This window comes from Cricetulus griseus, chromosome 5 (genome assembly GCF_003668045.3).
Source record: "Cricetulus griseus strain 17A/GY chromosome 5, alternate assembly CriGri-PICRH-1.0, whole genome shotgun sequence".
NCBI lineage: Eukaryota > Metazoa > Chordata > Mammalia > Rodentia > Cricetidae > Cricetulus > Cricetulus griseus.
This window is the reverse complement of record NC_048598.1, coordinates 34,593,928-34,619,311: the sequence shown is the minus strand read 5'-3', so window position 1 is coordinate 34,619,311 and position 25,384 is coordinate 34,593,928. Positions and strand designations below refer to the sequence as shown.

Here is a 25,384-nt window from a genome sequence, read left to right as displayed (position 1 = left end):
AAAATGATTTTATGGTGAGGTCACAATACATGAATTAGGAAGGTTGAGAATCTCTGTTTTATATGAAACATACACATTAAACTAGTTACATACATCTTGTTTTGTAGATATTTTGTTTTTTTTTTTTTTCTGAAACAAAAAAAAAGGAATGCTATCTTTTAGTGAAAGATTTCTTTTAAAACATGACCCTGCTTTTAGGGTTTTTTATTCCTGTTTCAATTGAAAAAAATTTTTTCGTACACTATATTCTGATTATGGTTCCCTCTCCCTGAACCTGAACCCACTCCCAAATCCTTCCCACTTCCATACCTACCAAATCCACAACCATTTTTTTTCTCTTTTTAGAATATAAACAGGCATCGAAAATTAACAATGATAAAGAAACAAATAAATAAAAATAAGCCAGAATAGGGCAAAATAAACCAACAGGAAAAAAAAACAAAGGAAAAATCACAATAAATATATACATATGATAATGTATAAGCAAAAAAATCTGTAAAGGAAAACACACACACTATATTCTAGACACAAAGCATTGTGAAACAAACAACAAAAATCCTCCAGAAATACTACTGAGTTTGTTTTGTATTGGCCATCTACTTCTGGGCATGGACCCTTAAGTTTGGTTTGTATACCCAGTGACACTCTATTGGAGAAAACTATTTTTTTTATATATATTTTCCTTTTGGGAGTAGTTATCAATTGGAGACAGCTTCTAGTTTAAAGATGGAAGCTTGTATCTACTTTCCCTCTCAGCACTGGGAACCTATCTGCTTAGAACTAACTGTGCAGGCCCTGTGCATACTGCCATAGTTTCTGTAAGTTCATACATGCATCAATCCTGCTGCATCCAGAAGCCTTGTTTCCTTGGTGTTTTCCATCCCCACCGGCTCTTACAATCTTTCTGCTGCTTCTTCTGCAGAGTTTCATGAGCCCTGAGGAGATGGATTACATGGAAAAATCCCATTTAGGGGTGAATTGCAAAGGTCTCTCACTCTCTGAATATTGTCCAGTTGTGGGTCTCTGTATTTGTTCCCATCTATGGCAGGAGGAAGCATATTTGACTATTTAGAGATAAACAATGTGTTCTGTGTAACTTTTTTTTATCCTGCTGTATTACAAAACCTAGTTCCTCTTCTCCTCTAACTGACTGTCCTCAAATACCTTCCAACCTTCAACCCCACCCCACTTGAATGTAAGCATTATTTTACCCTAATTTTTATGCCATTAGGTTTTTAAGATAGCAATTATGAGTAAGACTGCGCAGAAGGTGTTTATCCTTTTGTATTTGAAGTATTTACCTAATGCCATATAGGTACATCTATATTTATTCAATTGACAGGATTTCATATTTTTATGGCTGAAGATTATTCAGGTTTTATTTCTGTCTAATTTTCTAATATACATAATCTTACATATAGAATCTAAAAGAGCTGATCTCAATAAAGTTGAGAGGAGATTGGTGTTTATACAGGCTAGAGATGAGGTGGGGTAGGTAAGGGAGTAGTGTAGCTTTGGAGCCTATCCTGGCACTCGCTCTGTAGACCAGGCTGGCCTCGAATTCACAGAGATCCGCCTGCCTCTGCCTCCCGAGTGCTGGGATTAAAGGAGTGTGCCACCAATGCCCGGCTGAGAGAGAGAACTTTTGTCTTTCTTGTTTTCCATATGCTTGAATGCTTGAAGGTCCAGGTCTTTGAAGATCTTTACTACAGCTTTACTGTTGTTTGCGGAAAGAGTACAATTAGAAGCTTAAGTTTAATGTGCTATTTCTATCCCTAGAATTCCAGGATGAAGCTATTCCTAATTGTTTATCCATTCATTCTCCCTTCCTATCTGACCTTCCTATCACAACAGTGTTTTATTAATATTAACATGTGCTAATATGTACTAATATTAACAATTAGCATACACTAATATTATAATATATTAACAATGTTTTTGGGCTGATCAAGAGAAGCCCTAGCCTGGGTCACATTTTTGAGGACTCTACTATCTTGCTCTTAGGCACAGATCCTTGTATTCTGAATGTGAAAACCGAGAACAACCCTGATGTCAGTCTGCCTATACAAAGGATGTATGTATAGAATGTAACAGTCCTTTATTGGAGACATTTTATTGCCATCTGCTGGAAAAACTATGAAATAACTGCAAACTGTATGACAATTTAATGAAAGGTGCCCCTTCACAGAAATGAACAATCTACTGTGCCAGGATGGAGATGATAAAAGAGCAGATTAGAAAGGCTTCTTCTTGTCAACTGGCACACCTGACAGGACAGCTATGATGCTGGACTGGAGAATGCCAATGTTCTATCAGAACTGGCAAGCTTTGGGGAATAAATGCACATAACACACATTTCATATTGCTTGTGCATAACTTGATCTATGTATGATAAATGCCATCAAGTACTATGTGGCAATATCAAGAAAAGGATGGCTTATTAAAATTTCCTTCTACCTTTCTTTTAAAATTTTGAGTTCATGGGTTATAGTTACACTAAAAATGAGTATTTACTAAATTCCACCTCTTGAAATGTTCATGTAACTAATCACTTCCTTGTAGACAAGGAACACAGTCATTTGAAGAAGCAATTTCCTTTTTGAAAACTCTGAACAGTTGAACATAATCTTTTAAATATATTTTTAAGAGTATGTATGTTTTGCCTGAATGTCTGGTGTACATGAAGGCTACAAGAGGGCATCACATCCCCAGTAACTGAAGTTACAGATAGTTGTGAGCTGCCTTGTAGGTGCTGGGAATCAAACCTGAGTCCTCTGGAAGAGCAACCAGTTCTCTTAATTACTGAGCCATTTCTCTGACCCCAAATATAGATAACCTTTTGACTAATAACCTAAAACCTGGACATTGTTATGGGGGAGAATAGTTTATCTAAATTCTCTAAATATTGATATGAGTGCTTCATAAAACATTACATTTCCAAAAGAAAAGAATCTGATGAAACAAAATCAATGTTGGAATCTGATGAATGTAAGCATATGAGGACAACGCCAAGAAAATGTAAATACTGAAGTTGCTATCAGTTCTTGTCTAGGTGACTGTAATAGCATCCTAACTTGTCTTGAATTCCATTCTTGTACCTTTGCTATTAATACATTCTTCTCCTTGTTTTCATTCCCCTCTATTCTCACAGGTTCATCTGCTGTTCATTCAGCTGCTTTCCTAACTGGAATCCCCCACTCCTAAGTTTCTTTAAGTGTGGCATCCGTACTGTTAGATTATTACAAACACCAATGAGGTATTTCTTAGTAAGCTAGGTTAAAATAATTATTCCAGACACTTTGGTTTCCCTAGTCCCATTTGCAGCTTTATTTTCTGCTTTGTTCTTACCTATATCTGACATTATGAAACTACTTTTGGGCTTATTGTCTATGACTCCTTAGTAGAAAGCAAGTGCACAAAATGAGGTTTTGTTTTGTTTCAAATATTTTCAATGCTAACCCCTAGAGCCTACAATGGCTTCTAATACTTAACTATCTAGTAGTGTTACTGAAATCATCAAAACAAAACAAAACAATAACAGTATTCCAAACAGGCAACATAACTTTTAAGCACAAACTTTCCTTCCTCCATCTTTATACTGTGAATTTCATTTGTTAGTTAACTGGGGCATCCTCAGTAGAATGACCATATTAGGAAAACAAAGTGAAAATTTATCTTTCAGGGATACTGGAGAAAACAGATTTTTGAAATTTATGTTCACCCAACAGATTTTCTCTTTCATCCCTGGAGATCAGTGGAATTTTTTTGTTACTATGATATTGTAACAAAACACACAAAGGAAACAACTTGTAATAGCAACTTTTCAAAAATAATGTAATCCTACTATAAGCATTTCATGGTGGCTCTAAGAGTACTGCATCTATGAAATTGAGGACCAGAAGTCAAGGGATCAGTCCATGAACTGCTTTTAAGTTTTAAGAGAGACAAAAATGGCACAGAAATCATGAACATCGCCACACACATACTATTAGCATGACTGATTAACAGGCATACCCTATCCTTTATCTTTATTCTTCATTAGTATTCCTTATGCATTTAGTCACTCAATATCTATGGAGTACCTATCAACCTGCCATCCCTTTGACAAATAATATATAAAGTGAGTTATCCCCACTTCCTGTTGAATTTCCTCTCTGAATATACTGTTTTTCAAGCCATTTCAGTATGGCTGCTGCTACTATATACCATTGAAACTGATAGTTTAGACTTAAATTCACTAAGAACCTTAATGTCGTTAAATCCCAAGATGTTTTTATTTTTAGTCCATATCTTAATGCTTCCCTTCCCTTCAGTACCATATAATAAAGTTGATAGTAATCCTTAACCATCCTCTCTGCTCATCTAGTCCATTTATTTGACAACATGAGCTTTGTAACCCCTTGCCCACACCCCAATTTGGTAAGTGGAACAGTCAGACAGAAGAGTGCTCAAATGGACAACGTTCAGCTTAATGAATTATTCCAACGTGGACATGGGGAGTGAAACCAGTGCCTGAGTGAGTCAACAAAAGGCCATTGAAAGCACTCCAGAAGCTTGTCGTAGTCTTCTTTCTTGCTAATTCCTGCCTCTTCCCTGAAACTAATCACTAACCTGACTTCCAACAACACACATGAGTTCTGTTACTTGGAGCTTCATCTAAATGGATGATATACCAGGCACTGTTGGGTGTATTGTTCAGTGAATTCTTCAGTAAAATATAGTGCCAAGTCTTGCTCATTTTCCCCTAGGAATCCTGCACACACCAGGTCAACCTTTCCTGTCATGGTTCTTACAAACACACTGTCCTGCTTTATAATTTGCATTTTTACTTTCTTAGTGGTATTTTAATACATAGTTTCTAATCTTTACTAATTGAATCAGTTACTTCCCTAGTGATTAATGCTGTCTTCTGTTGAAGACATTCTGCAAGCCTACTGTGCTACTTCTCAGTTTTAGACCTACAACACACCTGGAACTGGTTCCTGCATGACTTAGGAAAGAAGTGAAGTCTCACACCCTTGCTCCTCAGAAGGGTTATCTGATTGACTTGACACCAATGGCTGAAAAGACTGCCCGCCCCCTCACTGCTCTCCCAGGCTCCCTTTGTAACAATCTATGTCCTATATAAAAGTACAACCATTTCAGAATTCTGAATTCTGTTCAATTAGATCTATTTAAACAGTTCTTGATATCCAGAGGTTAGGTGACATTCTTTTGTTTCCTTCTACTCTGCCTTATTTTTGGTTTGGTTTTGTTTGTTTTGAGAGAGTGGCTCTTATGAGGCCCTGGATGGCCTGAAACTTGCTATATAGACTAGTCTGGCCTGGAATTCACAGAAATCCATCCGCCTCTGTCTCCAGAGAGCTGCAAGTTCTGAAACACTCAATGCAACTCTACCTCCCATGCTTTTCATTTACTTAAATTCTTTTTATAATTTTCTATGTAAAGGTTTTGCACAGCACATTAGATTTATTTTTCTTGATAGTTATTGTCTTGTGATGTTGTATTAAGCATATTATTTTTTTTCAATTTCTACCTTCAGGCATTCAGAAATACTTAAATTTTTGTTTCCACGTGTATTTGTCCTATCTTGTTAACTAAAACAACCAAACAACAACAACAACACACATACACATACACAAAAATAAACAAAAACAAAAACACCACAACCCTAAAAGACTACTCTACTTTTTTCTATTCTTTAGACTGGCACCAAATGTGACAAACACAAATGTTCAATGGAACATTCAACAAAAGGTAATCCTGCTTAAAGAAAATTCACCAGGAAATAAAAATAAAACAAACTAATTCAAGATTCAACTGACACAAAAGAAAAGAGTATCTCCAGAGATAAGCTTCACCCTCTCATATTAATGAGAGTAAATTTCAGTGCTAAGGTTAGGAAAACAGCTCTGAAAGTTATCACTAAGTCTCATTAGTCAGGACAGCCACCAGACCTGTCCAGAATAAAAGTCAGAGAATTGCTCAAGACCAAACACCTTTGCTACCCGACAGCTTATTCTGTCTTTAGGAAAGGTACCCGGAACACAGGAAATATTTAACTATTTAATAGTCATTAACTGTCTCTTCTAGAACTCTGTAGTAATTCTTCAGACTATGACTATACTTTCTCAAACCTAAATACTTCAATATAGCAGAAATAATGAAAAAACAGAAATAAAAGATGGTGGCTCTTGGCATGTTTGTATATATGGAGTATCAGTGCATGTGAAATAAAACAAGCTATAAAATATTTACACTACAGTAAGTTTACAATATTATGTGGGCCTACATTGGCTTCAACATATGCTAAAGTGGTTCAAAGTAAACCAATTCACTGGAATGTGGTTTCTCCAAATAGTAAACTTGGAGAAAATATTTGCTAGCCTAATTGTTTTTAAAGGCAGAAAGTTTTCCAAGATAACAAGAGAAATGATGGATTTAAATTCTGACCTACATTTAGACAACAACAACAAAAAACCCTTATTTTAGAAAACACAACCCAAATCACAGAATTATAGACATCGACTACCACCACAGAAACAATAAATGATTTTGTTTTATTTACTTACCATGTATCCATGAGTAAGATATTCATGCTTCATTAAATACATAATAGTACAATGTAAAAGCCCTAAAGCAGGTCCTATTTTTCAAATTCCTTCATTATTCTAAATTGTGTATTCCTTTAAATTATTGTGCCAGTTTAATTATTTAAATATTGCAAAACAATAACACCTAATATTATGTAGGATATAAAATGCTATTGAACAATTTTGGGGTGGATATGACAACTTAAATGCTTTTGCAGTTTTTTTGATTTGGTGACAGTGTGATCATCACTAAACTATTCCTGATCTGAAATAGAAGGGGTTAACATGTCTCCCTCAGCAGAAAGGATATGTGATAGGTAGGGTTTTAGTTGGGGGGGGATAGTAAGGGAGGAGGGAGGGAGAGGGAACTGGGATTGTCATGTAAAACAATCTTGTTTCTAATTCAAATACAAAAAAAATCTGCAGAAAAAAAAATACTTAGAAATACGGATAGACCATAAAAAAAAAAAAAAAATCTCCCTCTATCATATACTTGAACCACTGGTCTGAACAGAAATTATGTAGGACATACAAAGTTAAATTAGCCTTCTCTGACATCCACAAAAACATCAGCAGCTATGAAAAGGGTGTGTCTAAACCACTCAATACCAAGTTCTCTCACACAGTGAGTGAAGCAATACTACCAATGCTCTGAAAACCCAGAGATCAGCAATAGTGCAGAAATATGCCATCCAATAACTGCTGCTGCTTGGTTATAACTCTGATGAACTTTAAATGTGGATTAACAGGCTACTGACTTGAACATACAGGTTTAATAAGAAACACACAGTGCTTTTACTGTAGCAGTGACAAATCCACAAATCATTCAATAAAACATAGGGGTTTCTTTCCTTTCATTAGCTTACCTAGTTTAGCGGTGCCCTCTGGTGGGTACTCAGGAAACTGACCCTCTGAAGGGACACTGACAGTTCTCCTCAGACATCGCCCTTTGGTGGAATCTGTCTGTTGCTCCTGTCCTTCCACAGGTATCTAGGCAAGAGAAAGAAGGAAAACAAAATAATGAACTTGTCTAAGTACCTTCTGACTGAATAATGTTTTTAATTAATGAAGACAGTAGTGTGGAATAAGATTTGAAAGTAGGAGGAACGTAGAATGAATTGTAAGAGATGTTAAGATTACCAACCCTTTTACAGGAAGCTGCTCTTCAGAAAGAAAACTGAAGGATCAGGAAAGGTGAGTATGTAAATTAGCTTACCTGGATACTGTACAAATCTAATCTAGCTGTGAACCTGCTTTGGAAGCTCAGAGAGCAAAATAAAACACCCACAAAAATAAAAGCCTCCTCTGTATCAGAAACTGGTTTATGAACTTTAATTTTTTCCAATATTTAAAAAGGTAAATGTTGAAATAAAAGCTGACCATAAAAACAAAGCTTCAATATTCTTCAAGAAGAGGGTTAGTTTTGTTAAAGATTTTAAATAAAATCACCCAACTTTTATTCAGTGATAGAATCAAATGTATTTTCAATGCAAACACAGATATTTGCACAGGTACAAAGAACAGCATATTTTATTTCAAAGGCATGACTGTTTCTATAATAGTAAAAAAAATATTAGTTTCAAAAATCATACTGAATAGTTATTTGTATAAGTGATTGAGAACTATGAATTTTTTAAAACTCTATTCAGCAAGTTATTACTGTAGAATATTGGATGGCATCTTCAGGGGGTGGGGAATAGTAGTTTCCTCACATCTATGGGAGATACAGTTGCTTCACTGGGGCCTTGGACTGTATCATAGCAGCATTATTTGTAATAGCCAGAACCTGGAAGCAACCTAGATGTCCCTCAACTGAAAAATGGATAAAGAAAATGTGGTACATTTACACAATGGAGTACTACTCAGCAGAAAAACAAAAACAAAAACAAAGGAATCTTGAAATTCACAGGCAAATGGATGGGACTAGAAGAAACCATCCTGAGTGAGGTACCCAGTCACAAAAAGACAAACATGGTATGTACTCACTCATATATGGATTTTAGACATAGATAGAGTAAAAGATTACCAGCCTAAAATCCACACCTCCAGAGAAGCTAGGAAACAAGGAAGACCCTAAGAGAGACATACATGGTCCCCCTCGAGAAGGGGAAAGGGACAAGATCTCCTAAGCAAATTGGGAGAATGGGGGGAGGGGAGAGGGAGTTAGGAGAAAGAGAAGGGGAGAAGAAGGGAAAGGAGGACATGAAAGAGCAGGAAGATTGAGTCAGGGAAAGGATAGAGGAGAGCAAGAAAACAGATACCACAATAGAGGGAACCAGTATAGATTTAAAGATAAATCAGGCACTATAGAAATGTCCAGAGATCTACAAGGATGACCCCAACTAACAATCTAAGCAATAGTGGAGAAGCTGCCTTAAATGCCCTTCTCTGATAATGAGATTGGTGACTACCTTATATGCCATCCTAGAGCCTTCATCCAGTAGCTGATGGAAGCAGAAGCAAACACCCACAGCTAAACACTGAGCTGAACTCCTAGAATCCAGTTGAAGAGAGGGAGAAGCGATGAGCAAAGGGGTCAAGACCAGGCTGGAGCAACCCACAGAAACAGCTGACCTGAACAAGGGGACCCAGACTGATAGCTGGGAAACCAGCATAGATCCAGACCCCCTGAATGTGGATGTCAGTTTGGAGGTCTGGGCAATCTATGGGGCCTCTGGTAATGGATCAGTATTTATCCCTAGTACATGAATAGGCTTTGGGAGCCCATTCCACATAGAGGGATACTCTCTCAGCCTAGACAGGCCTAGGCCCCGTTCCAAATGATATGACAGACCTTGAAGATCCCCCACGGAATGACTCACCCTCCCTGGGGAGTAGAAAGGGGATGTGATAGGGGATTGGTGGAGGGCAGGGGAGGGAGAAGGAACTGGAATTGACATGTAAAACAAGTTTGTTTCTAATTTTCCAATTTAAATTTTAAAAAAGTAAAAAAAAAAAAAAAAAACTAGAGCACATTAAAAGAAAAAGATACTGTGTGGAACATAACAACTTAAAAATTAGAACTGTTCATTTCTGGATTTTTTGTTTTGTTTTGTTTTGTTTTTCGAGACAGGGTTTCTCTGTGTAGCTTTGGAGCCTGTCCTGGAACTAGCTCTTGTAGACCATGCTGGTCCAGAACCCACAGAAATCCACATGCCTCTGCTTCCCAAGTGCTGGGATTAAAAGTGTACACCACCAACCCCTGGCAATTTCTGGTATTTTTTATAAAGTATTTCTGAATTTTGTCTGGTCATGGAAAGTAAAACTGTAAAAAAAACAAATCTATAAACTATTGTAATGCTGCATTTGGGAGTAATGGGTAAAGATTTTTTTACAAATGATATTTTCTAACTTTCATTACAAACTGCATTAGTTTGTTAAAGTATGTCAGAAATTAATCAGTTATAAATTTTCTTATGCTTCTTGAATAATTTTAAAGAAATGTGAGTTAATAATGAGTTACATTTAATACCAAGGAAAGATATAGGATCTATATTGTAACAAAGGGATCCCAGTAGAACAGTTGGGGGGTCTTTTCAGTCACTGGTGCTGAGTCAGACAGATATGGTATGGAACTTAATTTATTCCTTATACCACATACAAAACTAGTTCCAGAACAGGCTGTAGATCTAAAAGAGAAAAGTAACACAATAAGGCTTGCTGGTGGTATTGTGGTGATCTTGGATAGGGGAAAATGTCTTTAAGAGTAGACCACACTGGGCTAGAGAGATGGCTCAGCGGTTAAGAGCACTGACTGTTCTTCCAGAGTTACTGAGTTCAATTCCTGGCAACCACATGGTGGCTCACAATCACCTTGAATGAGATCAGGTGCCTCTGCTGGCATTTGGGCAGAAGACTGTATACATAATAAATAAAATTTTTCTAAAAAAAGATTTATTAAAAAAAAAGAGTAGACCACACTAATCACTGGGGGAGAGGGGGATGGACAATCCTGCATTATGAAGAGTCATTATAATCATCTTCTGACCCCTGAGGAACAATTTGTATCCCAAGGACAACAATCAACATGCATCACATCAAGGGCTGGGCATTGGTGGCACATGCCTTTAATCCCAGCACTCGGGAGGCAGAGGCAGGTGGGTCTCTGTGAGTTCGAGACCAGCCTGGTCTCCAGAGCGAGCGCCAGAATAGGCTCCAAAGCTACACAGAGAAACCCTGTCTTGAAAAACCAAAAACCAAAACCAAAAACAAACAAACAAACAAAAAAAAACCACATGCATTACATCAAATGATCCACCAACTCAGAAGCAGGTAGACTTGCATATGACTTTCTGCAATGCTCAATAATCCAATCCCTGTAGCTTTCTGTCTGTTATGAAGCACCTAAAGAATAGATATCAAGCCACTTCCATAATACTGAAAGTTACACATTCTTTACAGTACTAAGTATTATTCTCCCTCACTTCATTACATTAATTGTGCTTACTCTTTGTACAGTAAGAAATCAAAGGGCAGAATTAAGAAAAATAAAATTATAAAAATAGATCATATAATCAATAAAGACAAAATTCTTCCTAAACTACTAACTAATAAAAGCTCCATATAACCTAAGTCATCCATCCCTTTCAAAAGTAAACTATATTGTTTTTACTTAAATAATTAAAGAGTAGCACTAAAAGGCTAAGTGACTTTTACTTTAAAAGGCAAAAGTAACTTTTACTTGCTCCAAAAGACAGGAGGCTGGAGAGATGCCTAATGGGGGCTAGAGAGATGTCTCAGAGGTTAAGAGTACTGGTTGCTCTACTGAAGTCCTGAGTTCAATTCCCAGCAGCCACATGATGGTTTACAATCATCTGGTGCCCTCTTCTGGCCTGCAGGGATACATGCAGGCAGAATACTATATACATAATAAATAAATCTTTTTTTTTTTTAAAGTAGAAACAAAGAGAGTAAATTTAGAAAAGAAAAAAATGGAATTACTGAGCAAATAAGCATAACTATTTGTAATGGTTTTCAACTGTCTATTACCTGAACAAACATTTAAGCTTTACAGAAATAATCAATTGCTTATAGTGTTTCAGTGTAAGATAATTTCCCCCCTGTGGAAATTTATAAAGACCATATACATGAGAAAGGGATACATACTTATCTACTATATGCTTGATTTCCACTATAATGCTGAAAACAACAACAACAATAGTAATAATAATAAATCAGTCTTGCTATTTGGGCCTGAAATTTATTGTCAATTATTTTCTCCAAGTCTTAACAGAGATGTTCCATTTCTAATGCTTAAAATTAAACTACTATCAAATACTTTTTTCAAAGTATTTACTCTGAGAATTTAGGTAGTTTTACTCTTGATTCAAAGAAAAGAGAACATCATGAGATTTAAATTTCTTTTTAAAATGTGTTATTTATGTGTTTACAGAGAGAGAGAGAGAGAGAGAGAGAGAGAGAGAGAGAGAGAGAGAGAGAGTGTGTGTGTGTGTGTGTGTGTGTGTGTGTGTGTGTTATTTGCATGCCCCACAAGCCAGGTGAGGGTATTGACATATTCCCTGGAGCTGGGGTCAAAGGTAGCTGTAAACTACCTCATCTGAGTATGGTAACTGAACTCTGTAAAAGCAAGTGTTCTTAACCACTGAGCCATCTTTCCAGTTTCCCTAATGTGAAATTTCTCAGTAATATTTTATTATAACATTCTAGATTGCTCCTTAGCTACAATATTTCAGACACACCAATTTATTGGTAATCTCATTCCTTTCAAATGAACAATTAGAATTCCCAAATCTTAGAATTCTGCTACAGAGACAGTTTCAAATATCATTTTCTCTATTCTGATTGCCCTAAATTTATTTTACCATTTCATACTATTGTTTGAAGAATTTCTCTTAAGAACTTGCACATCTCCCAGTTTCTATGGCATGAGGATAGTTTTGAACATTTCTTTTGCCTTGGACTGGACTTCTGAATTACTCTGGATTTATAAATGAATGAATAAATAAGTAAATAGATAAATAAATAAATAAAGCAGCACTTTAATTTCTGTCTTCTATATAAGAGCAAAGCAGAAAACTATGAGAAATAAGTGGCTTCAATAGTTTTTAAGATGAGTTCCCAACAAAATAATAAGCAAGTTCTGGTTTCTTTGTCTTCCTGGTTAACTGCAAACTGTCCATGACGCCTGCAGTGCAAAGTGGTACATGTAATTTTTAAATTCACATATATACACAAATGCCTCCTATAAAATTGCCTTTCACCTTGTTTAGAATCATATGGAAATTAATCTCAATTTATTATGAGCTCAACAGATTTTTATAATTCGAATTCTCAGGCCCCGCCCACACTCCCTAAATCAGAAATGTGGTAGTAGAGCTCAACACTCTGTTTTAACAAGATTTGGTGCTCACTCAAGGTTGACAGCCACTGCCTTAGGTGCAGTTTCCTCTCCTTTCTAGGATGGATAAGCATCTCAGAGCATCAGCTATAATAAGACTCGTAGCTGTTACTCCCGCTGTAATCACCCAGGGGAGCTTTGACACCTTACCACTGCTAAGACATTGTAGGCAGGCAAAACTGAGGACTTCTCATCTATTCTCCATCTCTAACTATTCTCTCTTGAATCTTGCCCATAAGTACTTAGTAAATCAAGATACATAAACTACCTGGCTTTGCTAAGCTTCCGTTTCTGTGTTTTTGAGGTATGGTCTCCCATAGATTGCAAAAGTGCTGAGATTTTAAAGGGGTCTCTCACTGACAAGTCCAGGCCTGCTCAGCATAACAGCGAGCTCCTCTTGTGTTCTCAATCCCTAGTTGTTCTCTGGAAAATCTTCCCTACAAAAGCATAGTAGAACTCTTGGCCAAGATCTCCTGGATAGCCTCCTGTTCAGTAGATATACACTTCTGCAGAGGTTCTCTGCTTTCTCAGCTTGAAGTTTGGGTTGCTGTGCCGCAATTGGGAAATGATACATGGCAGGTGGCTGCAGTGAAGGGACCACTGTAGGCTGCCTGTTATCCAATGGTGAATAAATATGTATATTGGGGAAGAGGCTGGTTTTATTGTTTACAGAATATGGACTAGTCTTCTAGCAGTTATTCTATCATAGCCTGTGCCAAGTACTTAACTTTCTTTTGTCCAAATTCTTACAAGTTTTCTTACTGCTGTCTGCCCCTTACATACTAGCTCAAAGTGCAAATATGATCATGTCACTCTGAGGCTTAATGCCCTTCAGTGGTCCCCCTTTGCTCTAGCAGTGATTTTCAAAGGAGAGGTGTTATGTTTGCATGGAAAGAGATCACTTCTACTTCAACTAGAACCCCATACTCTCTATCTGCCCTTCAGAAATTGTATAGAAGCGTTTCTACAATGATAGGGTTCAGAAGTATTACCCGATAAAGTGAAAGCTCCTCAACAGAATACACAGGTTTCCCACAATCTAGTCATTCACTGTGTGTCCAATTTCAGGATTTACCGTTCAGGAATACCAAATTGGTTGCTCTAATATAGCCCCTATTTTACATTTCAGTGCCCCTGTTTTATTTATTCGCTCAACTTTAAACACCATCACTCACTCAGCTTTTTTCTATTCTGTACCTGTCAGATAAACTCCTATTCATCCTAAGGTTCAGGATAGACACTGACACTTCCAGGACTCTTCTCTCTGCACTAATGCCATAATTGGCCATTAAAATATAATTGCCTTAGCTTCCTCCCATAACAATCTTTCATCACTCTAGTTATTATACTGATTTATAACTTTCAACTAATTTCATGTAAATTAACAGTTTGTACCTTACTATCCAATCCCCAAATCTAAAAATAGCCACAAACCACAAATGAATGATTAAATCTTTTATAGCCAGGATGGGGACCATTTTAGGCAAAGGAAAAAGCATAATACCAGGGAAGAAGTTAGTTAGCATGCATTTTTTAAATGTGTTTTGGAAGAGAAATAGGACAAATGGCTAGAGCTTCTTAAGAGATAGAAGCAGAGAATAATACCAAAATATATCATGACTACATTTAACATCACAGGCCATGTATAGTTAAAAAAGCATTGGGAAGCCACCCATGGCTTTAGATATGAGAAAGGCCTAAGTGGACTTTCTTTTTCTTATCACTTTTTCTTCCAGTATAGACTGTAGATTAATATTTACAGACCTCATTTTAAAAACCAAATCCCCTTTTCATTAAGTGTTCTTTGACAATCCCCCACTACCAGTAAACTCTAAATGACATATGTAGTTAAATCAAGGTTATTTAGTAAATGCATTCTTTCTAATTTCCACTTTAACTGTATTATCATCAAATATCACTTTTAAAAATATTTATTTTTACCTCAACTAACAATCTAAGCAATAACCTTAAATGCCCTTCTCTGATAATAAGAATGATGACTACCTTATATTCCATCCTAGAGCCTTCATCCAGTAGCTGATGGAAGCAGAAGCAGACACCCACAGCTAAACACTGAGCTGAACTCCTAGAATCCAGTTGAAGAGAGGGAGGAGTGATGAGCAAAGGGGTCAAGACCAGGCTAGAACAACCCACAGAAACAGCTGACCTGAACAAGGGGGAGCTCATGGACCCAAGACTGATAGCTGGGAAACCAGCATAGGACTGATCCAGACCCCCTGAATGTGGATGTCAGTTTGGAGGTCTGGGCAATCTATGGGGCCTCTGTATCAGTATTTATCCCTAGTACATGAATGGACTTTGGGAACCCACTGCACATAGAGGGATACTCTCTCAGCCTAGACACACGGGAGAGGGCCTAGGCCCTGCTCCAAATGATATGACAGACTTTGAAGATTCCCCCATGGAAGGCCTCACCCTCCCTGGGGAGTAGAAAGGGGATGTGATGGGGGGGGCAGGGGAGGAGGGGAGAGAGAGGGAACTGGGATTGACACATAAAACAAGCCTGTTTCTAATTTAAATAAAAAAGAAAAAAATTCCAAACATGTGTGTGTAAATACATACATACATACATACATACATACATACATACATGGGCTATGTGTATACAAGTGTCCACAAAGGGCAGAAAAGGGTATTAGATTTCCTGAAACTGGAGTTATTGATGGTTGTGAGCCATCCAATATAGTGCTGGGAACTGAACTTGAATCCTTTGCGCAAGCAGCAAGTACTTGTAGGCAGAATTTTCTGTCCTGCCAGCTCCCAAATAACCACACACAGACTTATTACTAATTATAAATGTTTGGCCAATAGCTTAGGTTTGTTATTAACTAGCTCTTACAACTTAAATTAACCCATGTTTCTTATTTACATTCTACCACATGGCTAGGTTCCTTTCTTCGGCATGGCAAATTAATCTTGTTTCTCTCTGTGTTTCCTGGTGATTCCACTCTTCTTCATCCTAGAGAGCTCTCTCTCCCTGTCCATAAGCTCCACTTAACCTCTTTCTGCCTAGCTATTAGCCATTTAGCTCTTTATATAACCAATGGGAGCAACAAATCTTCACAGTATACATTATTCCAAGAGTACTTTAGCTGCTCAGTCATCTCTTCAGTGTCACTTTTTGTCTTATTTCTATTACGAAGTTTGTTATATAAAAGGAGAACTGTGCTTTTATCTTTGCAATTCCTAACACAGAAAATGCACAAACAGGCAAACATTACATTTGTTAAATAACTAGAAAATTATTCTAAATGAAATATGTCATGGGTACCTAGCCCCAGGGTTTATCAGTTCATTTTCAGTTGTTTAGCAAAAGTCTAATGTATCTTCAAAGTCAATGTATCTTCATCAATATGTCTTCAAGCAAAATACATTTTTAAATTATATTATAACTGCCTTGCTGCCTACACAACTAGCATCTAACATTTAAAATCCCAAATAATGGGAACCAAAGAGATGGCTCAAGTGTTTAAGAACCCTTGCTACTCCTCCAGAGGGCCTAGGTTCAATTCTCAGCATCCAGACAGCAGCTCACAACCATATATAACTGTAGCCCCATGGGATCCAATAATCTCTTCTGCTGTGCACTTATACATGCAGACAAAACATACATATCCATAAAATCAATTAATTTTTTTAAAACTCCAAAACACAGAAAGCATATTTAGCTTTAAGAAAAATGGAGTTAGGTTTACCTTGATAAGTTAATACTGCTAAAAGAAACTCACAAACTTGGTTTATTTGTGTTTTTATAGTGGCTTCACCTGAAAGGAACATGATTGTTTTCTGTACCACTTCACCTCCACTCCCTAATCTGTAATTTACTTGGTCTTCTCTCTCCAAGGGAAAATGGAACTCAGAGTTTCTCAAAGGCCTCATATGCATACTTAAAACAGGGTTTGGATCAAGTCTTTTAGATTTCTCCTTGGACCTATGCAATAAAATAAATTTCATAACACATAAGCAATGTCTATTTGTATGCAAAAAATTATCTTAATCAATGGGTTATTTTCCAAGGTGACATTTTTGGCAAACTTCTTTTAACATTTTGCCAAGATCAACCTTCATGCTAAACTCCCAAAATGCTAATTTTGCATATTTATCATGTTCCATGTACATCCCTCAAACAGATTTTACCCAATCCGACAAGAAACGCACAGAGATAAGGACATTAAAAAGCAAACAGAACAAAACAAAATAGGAAACAAAACAAAAACCTACATGCTCAATTTATGAGTGGTGACTAGACTATTATAACTTTCCCATACTCCAATAGTGCCTAGCTAAGGATTCTGTTTAAAGCCATACTGGGCCTGTTTGATTGATCTTTAAACACAGAAATAAACACTTCCAAGATAAGCTGATTAGAGTTTAAAACAGCCTTTTAAGATAATTTTAGCAGAGAAGTCATTAAACTCTTCAGGAAACTATCAATTTTTCAGTAGAAGTTCCAAGTTATCCTTCAGTGTGAATAAAAGGTAGAAAGTATTATATCACAACCCTTTCATCGAAAAATGAATTTCCAATTATTTCCTCTAATTAACAGAATATAAAACTTTTTTAACAACAGGTACAATAATGGTTTCATATTTTTCTTTATTAAAAGACTTAATTAGACATTTCTGACTTGATAATGATAGAACAAAATTGTCTGTCTCAGGGCACTAAATTCTGCTTTAAATAAACACATCATCCTTTCACCATTCCTTAATTAGCTCAATGAAATATTCTTCTTTCTAGCTCAACTATTTGTTTCCATTCTCTTTTACTCACTGCTCCATGTGACCAATAGAATTCTTTGTTTATGAGGCAAATCTGACAACATCATTAACCTAATAAACACATTCCATGATCTGAATTATTTAAAAAAGTAAGACCGAATTCTCTACTCTAGCCTTCAGGGGTCTTGATTAGTTGGTTCTTCCTGGCTATTACTTTCCTTTCGCAAACTGTTCCAAAAGCTCTAATATTCTCACTTGTATGTGGAACCTGGAAGTTGATCTCATGTAACTAGAGAACAGAATAGAGGTTACTTGAAGCTGAGAATGAAGGTAGGAGAGAGAAATGAGGTGAAGAAAAGAAGTTAGTTACACAAGGTACAGCTGGCAGCAAAAATAACTTCAGTTTTTTATTCTTTCTTTCTTCCTTTCTTTCTTTTTGTTTGTTTTGTGTTTTGTTTATCAAGATATGGTTTCTCTGTGTAACAGTCCTGGCCATCCTGGAACTCACTTTGCAGACCAGGCTGGCCTCAAACTCAAAAGACCTCCTGCTTCTGCCTCTTGAGTGATGGAATAAAGGTGTACGCCACCAGGCCCAGCAACTTTAATTTTCTATAGCATAGTAGGATAACTATGATGACAACAATAAGTTGAATAGTTCGAAAAAGTATTAGAAAGCATTTTAAATGAAAAGATAAATGTTTGAGATGACAGACTAAGTACCCTAATCTGACAATTACACACTTTACTGAAATGCCACAGTGTAAACTGTAAGAATGCACACCATATTAAATTTTAAAAATTAAAATAAAAAATTTGGATGGAAAAGGGAGAGGGATTATGACTCAAAATACATTGTTGAGAGCTGGCCTTACCAAGTAAGTGACATGTAAGCAAAGAGTTGTAGGAGAAAGTGAGCGATGGTATCTGAGGAAAGAATGCTTGAAGAACAACAGTAATAACAACAACAAAGTCTAGGGTCTTGAGGCAAGAACATGTCTGAAGTGCTTAAAAAGAAACAGTGATGAAATCAGTTTGCTTGGAATTGTAGGTTGAGCAAGTTTGGGGTTTTAAAACTTTAAAGGATCGAATCACTTTCAATGGAGAAGGAAATGATCTCTTCGAGATTTAGAAGTGAAAATCAGGCCTCAGCATGAGCCATGATGAAGAAGGATATTATATATCTAAGGGGGGCAAACAGACATGAGTCTAGAGAAGAGGGGTGTGTCTCTAACATATAAAACTGGGAATCATAATCATTAAAGGGACATCTGAAGTCAAAAGATTGGGTGAAATCCTAAAGGAAAGGGGTGAGGTCCAAGACTGAACTCTGTGGTGCTCCCACATGGAGAAAATAAATGTATAAAGAAGACTCAGAAGAAACTACAAGTGGTAAGAGGGAAGAAAGAAAAATAAAAGTGCAGCCAAGTAAAGAAAATGACTTTTAGAGAAGAAATATCATTAACAGTAAATAAGGTAAAAACCAAGAATTAACCCCTCTAACTCCTGATATTAAGAGTGTGGAGATGACCAGTGAGCTCAGCAAGAGCAACTCTGGGAGAGCTGGATGAGTAAGTCTACCTGGAACACATGTAAGAGAGGAAAGACCCAGGGGAGGCAGCACACATCTGTATTCCCAGCACTCAGAAAGCTGATGCAACAGTTTGAGTTGAAGGCAGTCTGAGCTGTGGCAAGTTCAGCCAGTCTAGATTACAAGGCAAATGCTGCCTCAAAAGAAAAAAGAGGAAAGAAAAGGGTGAAAAATGGAGAAGGAAAATGAAGACAAAAAAAGAAATAGAGACAATGAGCTTAGAAGTTCTAATTTTTGGGGGGGGGGGGTTTCGAGACAGGGTTTCTCTGTGGCTTTTGGAGGCTGTCCTGGAACTAGCTCTTGTAGACCAGGCTGGTCTCGAACTCACGGAGATCCCCCTGCCTCTGCCTCCCAACTGCTGGGATTAAAGGCGTGTGCCACCAATGCCTGGCGTAGAAGTTCTAATATTTTTTGCTAAAAAGATAAGAAATGGGGTACAAATGAAAGGCTAAGTACAAGAAAATGCTAGCACAGTGATGAGAAAGATCAGATAAGGAAGAAAAAAATTGAAGTTGCTTTCCTAGTTCCTGTGACCAAAACACTTGCCAAGAAGGAGAGTTTGTCTTGGCTTATAGATTAAAGGAGTGTTGTCCGTATAACAGAGAAAGCATGTACGTTGGCGGGAGCATCGGTTGGCTGCTAAGTTTATGCCCACAGTCAGGAAGTACAGAAAGATGGATACTGACTCCTTGCTCACTTTGTCCAGGAACTCAGCCATAGGAAGGAGGCCAGCATTCAGGGTGGATCCATCTCCCCCAATCTCCAAACTAACCATCATCTCCATCCCATCTGTAGTTTAACTTCTTTGGAAATGTTCTAAGATACTGCCACAGGTAGGTGTAGGTGTGTATGTGAAGGAGGATGTCTTCATTCCCTTTCAACCCCTAGTTAGGCTCAAGTCCCTGGAGCCACAATATAGCTTTGTCTGACCAGGGCTCTCTGTTTCTGGCTCTGCCAAGATCTGTCAAAGCACCTCACACAAGCACCTCATACCATGGACAGGAGCTACTCCCACTGACATGAAACTGATCATGAAAATAAATATGCTTCCTTCTTTAAGCTGTTCCTGTCAGATATTTTTGTGAGGCAGATGAGAAGAGTAACTAATATAGAAAACTGGTACCAGGAAGTGGGTTGTTGTTGTGATAAATTTGGCCATATGGCTCACTGGTTTCTGGAACTGATTTGTAAGAGGAAGGAATATGGAAGAGTTTAGAGTTGTGGGCTAGAAAAAAACAAGAAAATTAAGTAGAGACTAACAGGATTCTGATGGGAGTGTGCAAAACCAAATGCCAACAGAAATGTGGAAAATAAAGACAATGCTCACATGGTTTCAGGAACTGGACAAGAGACCATTCATGTCACAGTCTGGCAAAGAACCTGGCTCTGCTCTGCTTGTGTCCTGAAAACTTGAATGAGGCTGAGTACTAAAACTCATAGGCTAGTAGTGTATTTGATCAATAAAGCTGGGGCATGGTTATTGGTCACTGACTTTTATTCAGGATCAGAGTGAAAATTTTGAGAGGGGAAAAGGGACAGAACGGTTTGTGAAATGTTCAATTTAACAAGGAAAGGAAGATGGGTACAATTAAAGTTTTGGACAGAATAGACAGACCAGATGCTAGGGTTGTTAGAACACAGAGTGTAATTAAGGTGGGGCCTGCAGTAGTCCCTGTTGGAGTAAATAAACCTAGGAAAATGTTTTGCCTAATTTAGCCACCCGTATGCTTAGAGACTATTGCAACTATGATAAAACAAATCAAAACAAAACAAACAAACAAAAAAACCCAGGAACAGGCGGTATCTCAAGCTGACAGGAAGACATAAAGTTGTCTTAGTGCTGCCTTGTAGACACACATAATGGGTACTAAAGACTTTCACCAATGTTTCAGAAAGCCTAAGGCCAGGGAATCAGTGTCAAAGTTAGATTCACTATAAGGCCCTTTACAAGCCACTGTAAACCTCTAAAGGTAAAAGCCTAGGAAGCAATAGAGAATTATGATGTTAGGTATAATAGGGACATGGAATGCAAAATGGGGAAAGCTGAAAGTATTGGTTGAATCATCCAAGAGAGTACATGTATACCTTCAGCAACAGTACTGTAGGGTAGAGCTATCCAAACTCACTGAAGTTTATAGGATGCTGCCATAAGCCCCAGATGCTACATGCAACTACAGGCTTTGCTGTGTGCTCTTCTGTGTTTGCCTTCTTTGATCTAATCTTTCCTTGCTCTATTCCAATTCCTCCCTTTGGAATGGGAATGTCTTCTCTAGCATTGTGTATTGGAAGTACACACCTTGGATTTTTAATGTTACAGGAAATAAATTGACTTGACATAGTTGTTGAGATGACAGTGACCCAGAATATCAAAAACAACAAAAGTGTGTGACAATACGAGAAGGGTCTTGGGCTTGGAAGATGACTACTACAACAGGAAATTCATGCCTGTTTTAGAGAAAATGAGGAAGAATAATAAGAAACAGCCATAAAAAGAGAGATACCTATTCTAGGCAATTGGTATAAGGAAGGCTGTGGAAAAAAACCAGCTACCTCTTGGCAGAATTTCACAGAAGAAAGTATCTTCAGAAAAGCTTCAGTTTCTCATGGGACCAAAAAATTAAAGAGACCCCCTATAGTGACACGGTAGAAGAAACAAGGTTTATCTTGAGTTGCAGCAGGCAGTGAATTATTTCAAGAGGTGGGTAAAGATGAGTGGAAGATAAGGTCAGAAAATAGGGATATATAGACCCAAAGCAAGAGCTAAAAGTAGGGAATGAGGGCTCTCAGACATCTAAAACTACCTGTAATAGCTACCATAAGAATATAGGTCGGGTGGCGGTGGCACATGCCTTTAATCCCAACACTCAGGAGGCAGAGGCAAATGGATCTCTGTGAGTTGGAGGCCAGCCTGGTTTACAAAGCTACACAGAGAAATCCTGTCTGGAAAAAACGAAACAAAACTGGATGGATGGATGGATGGATGGATGGATGGATGGATGGATGGATGGATGGATGAGCTGAGGATTTAAGGATATATCTCACTGGTAAAATACTTAATTAGTATGTAGGATTTCCTGGGTTCCATTTCCAATATTTATTCTTCAACTCCCCATACACCCACACAAAGAGGAAAAAAAAATACCTATGACATTGCTATAGGGGGTAAATCAAACCCAGAGTGGGGTACTTAACTGAGCAGGAACTTTTTAGTGATGGATTGTATATGGGTACTGGATACAACTTGTTTCTTAATGTTGTGTTATCTGTTCTTAAACTATAGTCCTAATCTGAACCAGCAACAGTGAAAGACAACACAGTAGCTCCATCAAAACCAACATCTTGAATTATATTTTTATTCAAATTGGGTAATTACAAATCTTCTATACTAATATTTACCCTGTGAATTTTTATTATTCATTTTAATGAAGCAACACGATTTCCAAAGGGCTGACCTTCACTGAAATGTTTTAATAAAATACTGGAAATGGGGAGGAAGATGTTCTTAAGTGAGGGAGATTTTTAATGGATGAAAAGAACAAAGAAGTTCTTTGTTGCTGAGCCCTTTCAAGTAAGCACTGCTTACTAAATGAAAGAAGAAAACTGAAATCACTTCATTATTACCTTATCTTTATCAAATTTAGAAAGATGGCAAGAAAAGTGACAGATAAAGATATGAAGGGTGGAACAAACAAAGAGAAAAATCATGTAGGAAAATATAAGTGAGAAGAAATGCTTCCTGTTCAATCCTTCTTCTGAACATACATTTTAGGAAGAACACCTTACTAAATGGGTACTCTACCCACTACCTCTTTTTAGTTCTTTACATAGAAATCAATATAATTAGTATTTTATTGATTCAAACATTTTCTCTTTATCTGCCATTTTGTTGCTTCTTTACCAAGACCACAGTCATTTTTTATGCCATGGAGGTGGATTTGGATGTAAAAGGATTGGTATGTTAAGACAGTTTGAAGAATTAAATAGTAAACCGTATGTGATAAGTTCAAAAGAATTTCTCCCTCCCTCGGTCTCCTTCCCTCTCAGTGGTCTCAAAAAAAAGAAGTGGGTGTTTATCCTTTCTTATTTCTTTCTGGATGCCCATTGTATTTGGGACAGACTGTGTTCTTTCACATTTCATGCAATTATGATTCACTGACTTATATAAATGCTGCTTTCATCCATTGTCCCAAGGACTACAGTTGCTGCTTTCTACTGTTGCTAGCTCATGGTACTTCTTTAACCTTCAATGAGGTCCTTATTCTTCCCACACTTCTTTAAATTGTCCACTTATCAAAATCTTTCCATTAATCTGCTGAGCTCGAAGTCTGCTTTCATTGTGTTTTATCTTACTTAGGGTTTCTACTACTATGATGAAACACAGTTACTAAAGGTGACATGGAGAGGAAAAACTTTATTTCACTTTACAGTTTCATATTACAGTCCATCACTGAGGGAAGTAAGGGAAGGGACTCAAATACAGCAGGTACCTGGAGGCAGATGCAGAGGCCAGATAGGACTGCTGCTTACTGGCTTGTTCCTCATGACTTGTTCAGCCTGCTTTCTTAGGACCACCCATCCAGGGTTGGCACGATTCACAGTGAGCTAAACCCTCCCACATCAACCAAGAAAATGTACCACAGGCTTGCCCACAGGCCAATCTGGTGAGGGCATTTTCTCCATTGAGGATCCTTCTTACAAAATGACTCTACCTTGTGTCAAGATGACATTAATACAACTAGTCAGGACAGGAGTAAGCTAATATAATTTAGTCTCTCTAGACTATCTGCAAGACCAGGTTTCCACAACTTAAAACTTTCCCATTCCAAATTTATCAACTCAGTATGATTGTCATTGTTTTCTTATTCAAAATCCATCCCTCTCTTATGGAATTTGCTATTTCATTGCAGCAATGTAATTATGATAACAGCACCCATTTAGATTGCAATTTATGGTTCCTAGAGCCTGTATTTATATAATGTAACTTTATCAAAATACAAATAAGAAGTACATAATTTCAGAAATGTGCTTAAAAATGAATAGTAGCTTTGCATCTTACCTCCTTCTCCTTGTTGAGCAACACTAACTGGCTGTCTGTGAGGATGCAGTACTTTCTTTCCCATGATGTTGTCTCAGTGTAGGGTGACTGACCACAAGACAGACGATGGGTGGGTGGTCCTTTTACATCTATATAGCAAAAAAGAAAAACAAATGAACAAACTATTCTCATACCTGGGATACCAGTATTTGAAATACAAGAATTCTCTAAAGGCAAATTAGTAGAAATGATTCTAAACATGAATCTCAAAGTATTATAATGGAGTCTGGAAGACTTGGTCCTAAAATTTTCAGAAAAGCTTAAACATTCCAGAAGAAAACTTAGCACATACCTGATAGTTATCAACATAGGATTTAGACTTAAACAATAGGAGGCTGCTTCAAAGCTCAACTAATACTCAAAATGAAGTGGGGATAACACAGAGAAAAGAAGAAAGGAAAAAGATGTCCAGTTTTTGGACAAAGAAGATGTTAATGTACATTTTGAAAATATGATTAATCAAGAATTGAGTAAGTAGCCAGGTAGTGGTGGTGCATGCCTTAATCCCAGTACTCGGGAGTTAGGGACAGGCAGATCTCTGTGAGTTTGAAGCCAACCTGGTCTACAGAGAGAGTTCCAGGATGGTCAGAGTTACACAGAGAAACCCTGTCTAGAAAAAAACAAAAAATAAAATGGAAAAAAAAAATCAAGTGAACAGGTTAAGAGCAGATTGACTACTCCTACAAAATGGATTTATATTCATAAGAATTAGAACTACTTAAACCATAGCATCACATTACCACTAGAGGACAGTAAGATCTTAAAATGTACAAAATGATTTTCTCAAGGAAGGATCTAAAGATGTATTACATCGTGCATCTTAAAAGGTGAGGGTGCCTAACATTAAAGCAAAATGTTAACAATCCCCAAGTCTCAATTGATCACTACTATCCTTTGCTTCTTTAAAATGTTTTCATATGAACTCTTGACACATTTACATTGTGAAATGTTGAGCATACCTTAATAATATCTATACATTAGATGATTAAATAAAGCTTTTATGATAGT

General features: G+C 37.2%; 1 protein-coding gene across 2 annotated transcripts in view; it reads right to left on the bottom strand.

The window, feature by feature from the left end:
* The window catches only part of Rasal2 (RAS protein activator like 2), a 246,104-nt gene that overhangs the window by 121,079 nt on the left and 99,641 nt on the right, over window positions 1-25,384 (bottom strand). For both annotated transcript variants that reach the window (XM_027417286.2, XM_027417287.2), the window contains 2 exons: window positions 24,338-24,465; window positions 7,460-7,583 (listed from right to left, as the gene is read on the bottom strand). In XM_027417286.2, coding sequence (XP_027273087.1) covers window positions 7,460-7,583; window positions 24,338-24,465 — 252 coding nt within the window. The remainder of the gene's footprint in view (window positions 1-7,459; window positions 7,584-24,337; window positions 24,466-25,384) is intronic.